Source organism: Wyeomyia smithii, chromosome 1 (genome assembly GCF_029784165.1).
Source record: "Wyeomyia smithii strain HCP4-BCI-WySm-NY-G18 chromosome 1, ASM2978416v1, whole genome shotgun sequence".
NCBI lineage: Eukaryota > Metazoa > Arthropoda > Insecta > Diptera > Culicidae > Wyeomyia > Wyeomyia smithii.
This window is the reverse complement of record NC_073694.1, coordinates 69,671,607-69,675,610: the sequence shown is the minus strand read 5'-3', so window position 1 is coordinate 69,675,610 and position 4,004 is coordinate 69,671,607. Positions and strand designations below refer to the sequence as shown.

General features: G+C 34.4%; 1 protein-coding gene across 1 annotated transcript; it reads right to left on the bottom strand.

Moving 5' to 3' along the window:
• Positions 1–413: 413 nt before the first annotated feature.
• On the bottom strand, positions 414–1,814 carry LOC129716811 (uncharacterized). The gene is made up of 3 exons (XM_055666645.1): positions 1,731–1,814; positions 895–1,471; positions 414–660 (listed from the first exon to the last, which is right to left on the bottom strand). The coding sequence occupies exons 1-3, from the start codon at positions 1,812–1,814 to the stop codon at positions 536–538; spliced, it is 786 nt and encodes a 261-aa protein (XP_055522620.1). The 3' UTR covers positions 414–535.
• Between the last annotated feature and the right edge of the window lie 2,190 nt (positions 1,815–4,004).

Below are 4,004 nucleotides of genomic sequence, written 5' to 3'. Positions count from 1 at the left end.
CAAAATTTTGTTCCTCCAAGACTATATGAATAACAAATCTTGATACTTGAATAACAAACCAATAACTTGCATTGAAAAGTTATGAAAGTAACTGGTTCAGATATTATCGAATTATTGAGTACCAAACGCATAACTGAACATGTTATAAATAATCAATAACTGCTGAAGGTAGCTTGCAGATATGCAATAGCAAACGAATATTTGAATGAGTTATCAGCTTAAGATCTCACGAAAACCTATGCATGATATTCAAATTAAGACCTAAATAATATCATACCCAGTTTTTTGGATTTCTTATGTTTTACCAAAAAAGTCACTGCATTTATTTTTCATGATTTATTAAAACAATAATGTATAAAAAAATAATAGTTAAAACAAATGAATTATTCGTTTACTTACAGATCATTCATTTTTCTCTCTTTCCAAAGAAACTGATAAGAATAAAATATGAGTTTACATATTTTTATCTTCTTGAATAATTAGTGGATCACCGATTTTTTCTATCAAAATATGTTGATAAAAATTTAATACCAATTTACTTATGTTTAATTCCTGGATTGTTCGAAGTAACGCGTGTAATCAAAGACGCTTTCTTGACGGCCTTCTCGTAAGCTGTTCCTGGGGAGTCCTGCATTATGAGCCTTCTTTCATAAAGGCGATCTAGAAAAATCGAAAGAAGAATATAGGGAAAATATTTATTATATTTTTTATATTTATATATATATATATATATATATATATATATATATATATATATATATATATATATATATATATATATATATATATATATATATATATATATATATATATATATATATATATATATATATATATATATATATATATATATATATATAATTCAAATAATAATAACTAAGAGCTTCAATTTACCTTTCATATATCCCACTTTTGATGGATCAAGCTGTGTTCTGTCCGGCGTGTCTACAGGTTTCGCTGATAGTCCTTTAACTCCGCCCGGGTTGTTAGATGACTTTCCAGTCACAGTTGCATCGCCAGTTCCTTCCGGAAATAATTCAATTAACAGTTCCTTCACAAACATGTAATCGCTATCTTTGCAGGATTGTGTAACTTTGATAAGCCAGTCTTTCTTCGGGTATCCGGGAAGTTCAGTGAATGTAGCTCCCGTGGTGTTTGTTACAGCGTGTTGCAGTTTGAAATTAAGCTCTGTAAGACGCTCGTTTTGTTTAGTCAAGCTACTAATTTTATCTTCCAGCTTTTTTATAATCGTAGCTGTATCGTTTAGATCCTGCTCAATAGAACTTGTTTCCGGTTGCGGCGCCTTATGATATCTTATAACAGACGCAACGGCTACAGGTGCCTCCAAATCATTGGTTATTTCAATTGCTGAACTTTCAGATATTGATTGAGATTGGTTGAAAGCGCTGCTTCGTGAGCAACCCTCTCCCGGATCCACCACTTCCGGAATGGTTCCTGATTTTTCAGAATCCTGTTAATAAACTAGCATTGAAGAACTAGTAATAAGCACGACATAAAATTGAGAATGAATTCGCAGGATTGAGACTTAAATTTCGCTCCAAAATATAACTTTTGACCGTTAGCCTTACTCAAAAAACTATTTTTTAAGCGAACTTATAGCCTCTTTTGTGAAGAAGTCCTATTTCTCTGGTTTGTGAGCTGTTTAGTCCGCCATTTTATCATATGCTTTTTGTAGTTTAAGAAATAGGATGTAATAGAAACATACATACCGTTTCCATAAATGCCAGATTCGCAATATTTGCTGCCAGTTTCACTCGTTTGACAGAAAGACGTTCGGATTTTCTCGGACCCATTTTTATAAAAAACAACCTTTTTGATTCTATACTTTTAACACTTCTTACTGCATTAAACCACGGAAGAGAAATGGACGTTAGATCAAGACCGAAAGTTATATGTGCACTGTCAAAAAAATTATCCATATCAAGAAAGTCAAGAATAACATTCCGAAATGCCGAAGGTTATATAATACACGCTAACGACGAGCTATTTTAAGCTAAGTTGAAAATAATCAGCCTCGATAAAACTGTGTGGATAAAAATAGAATCGAGCGGCGATAAAACAAAACTGAACTTCAGATTTACGAGGAGTGTTTAAATACCTTCAATTTTACTCTACCTCAGTGGCGTAGAAAAGGCATCTTAAAAAGGGCGCAGCGTTCGTCGTCAATGCGAATCAGTTATGCAAAACGAAACAATCAACTACTTACATAGCTTGGAAAAAAATCTAACAATATTCGCGTAATAACCGTTGACCTCTACATTATTTAAGAATGGATTTTTTTTTTTCAAGATTCTATAAACAAAGAGTGTTAACACTGATGATAGTCCAGGGAGCTTGTTTGCACGTTCCAGTGAATGAATCAAAATTTTTAAACGGAATCCTACTCTCTAAGCAATTGTGATACCAACTCTAAACGGGTTTGAAATATTGTTCTGCCATCATTGGAAACTAGATTCACTACGCAGTTTATTTTTTGAAAATAACTTGCATCTTGTAATGGCATAGTAAATATAATGATTTTTGCTCTTTTTTTTCGTAAAACACTTGAACACACTTGTTTACCAATACGTGACGATTTTGTGTGAGTCGACCAACTAGCTGTCTGACTCTTTCAGTACCTGAATAATGTCAGTGCTCAATATTCCGCACAATAACAAGTGACATTTCGCTTCACAACAGTGTTCACACCAAGTGAATTTTGTTTTTCCCTCGGTTCCTGATTTCTTTTCAGCTGCGTACTGCTAATGAGAAGACATTTCATTGCCTGATTCAGTGCCTGAGTTTCACATGAATTTGAGTTAGGAAAAAAATCTTTTCAACTGCATACCGCGCTTAATCAACCAATCACATAGCGATGCCACTCTGATAGTAACTTAGTCTTATTTTGCGCTCCAACTGGCATATCCTGTCTTAGATTTTAAAACAAAAAACGAAACTTAACTGGCTCAGTTCATTCAGCCCAGCAGTATGTGTTAAGTTTATCTACATTTTAAATAAATTTTTGAAAGTGTGTGCCAAACTTGAAACGCTCTTTCCAAAAATTAGGCCATAAAACTACTGGCTTGATTTCTTTTTCAGCAGACAAAATTTTTTATCTACACTGAACCAAATTTACAATACGTTGGCTTATGAAAGAAGAATTATCTCACAATTATCTTATGAATAGGCGAACCGGTGCATCGTTGTTCGATAGATTATTGCACACACAAAATAACCTCACTTTTTTAACACTTCACACAGGTTTGTTTACAAAGTGTTATATATTTTCCATTCACCGTCTAGTGGCTCTGTTCTGTTAGGAGTGCAATTAATGATATGAGTACAAAAACAACCAGATAGCTCTCCGCCTACGTGAATTCGTTGCTACACGTTCGTTGAAGCACTCCACAATTCAGACGATATTCAATCTTCGGTGACGGTTTTTAAATATCAATTCAATATAGAGAACAAACATTTTAAACCATACCCGAAAGTTTTCCTCCAGCTGGAGGGCACTGAACCAAAGTTTTTTCGTTTAGCGCGCGAATTTTTTACGAAATGCAATTTTTTAAGCAACACATTTCCGCATTTTCACTAGAGCCGAAAGTTTTACAAGTCCATGTAAACAAACTTTTTGCGATTATCAAATCTCTCTTATTTTTTGTAACGTCATCGTGCAGTGATGCAGTCATGCTGTGGTCCACCACGTTCCATATCTGGTTCTTGATGTTCATAAACGCGTAACGCAAATGATGAAATATTTGAGTGTAATACGAGCCAGTCGTCGTAGGTTCGAGTCTCGGCTCGGTAGAGACTGTTAGTGTCAGTGTGATCATAGTGCCAGCCCCGCAATTGTTCTGTAGATTAACTTGGCTGCAAAGTCTGTGTACTATAAGCAGAAGGTCGAGTTTCGAATCGGGATATAGTACCAAGGTTTCCGTTTTTTTTAAAGTGCTTTGATAACTTCGTTAATGCTCTATGGAAGTCTTGACGTTTACTACTGA

Bases quoted from the DNA above. Each gene is read 5' to 3' on its own strand.
- LOC129716811 (XM_055666645.1), bottom strand. From the start codon at position 1,814: ATGGGTCCGAGAAAATCCGAACGTCTTTCTGTCAAACGAGTGAAACTG. The intron at 1,472-1,730 runs GTATGTATGTTT...GTTTATTAACAG, and splicing joins ATCTGGCATTTATGGAAACG to GATTCTGAAAAATCAGGAAC. The intron at 661-894 runs GTAAATTGAAGC...CGATTTTTCTAG, and splicing joins AAAAGTGGGATATATGAAAG to ATCGCCTTTATGAAAGAAGG.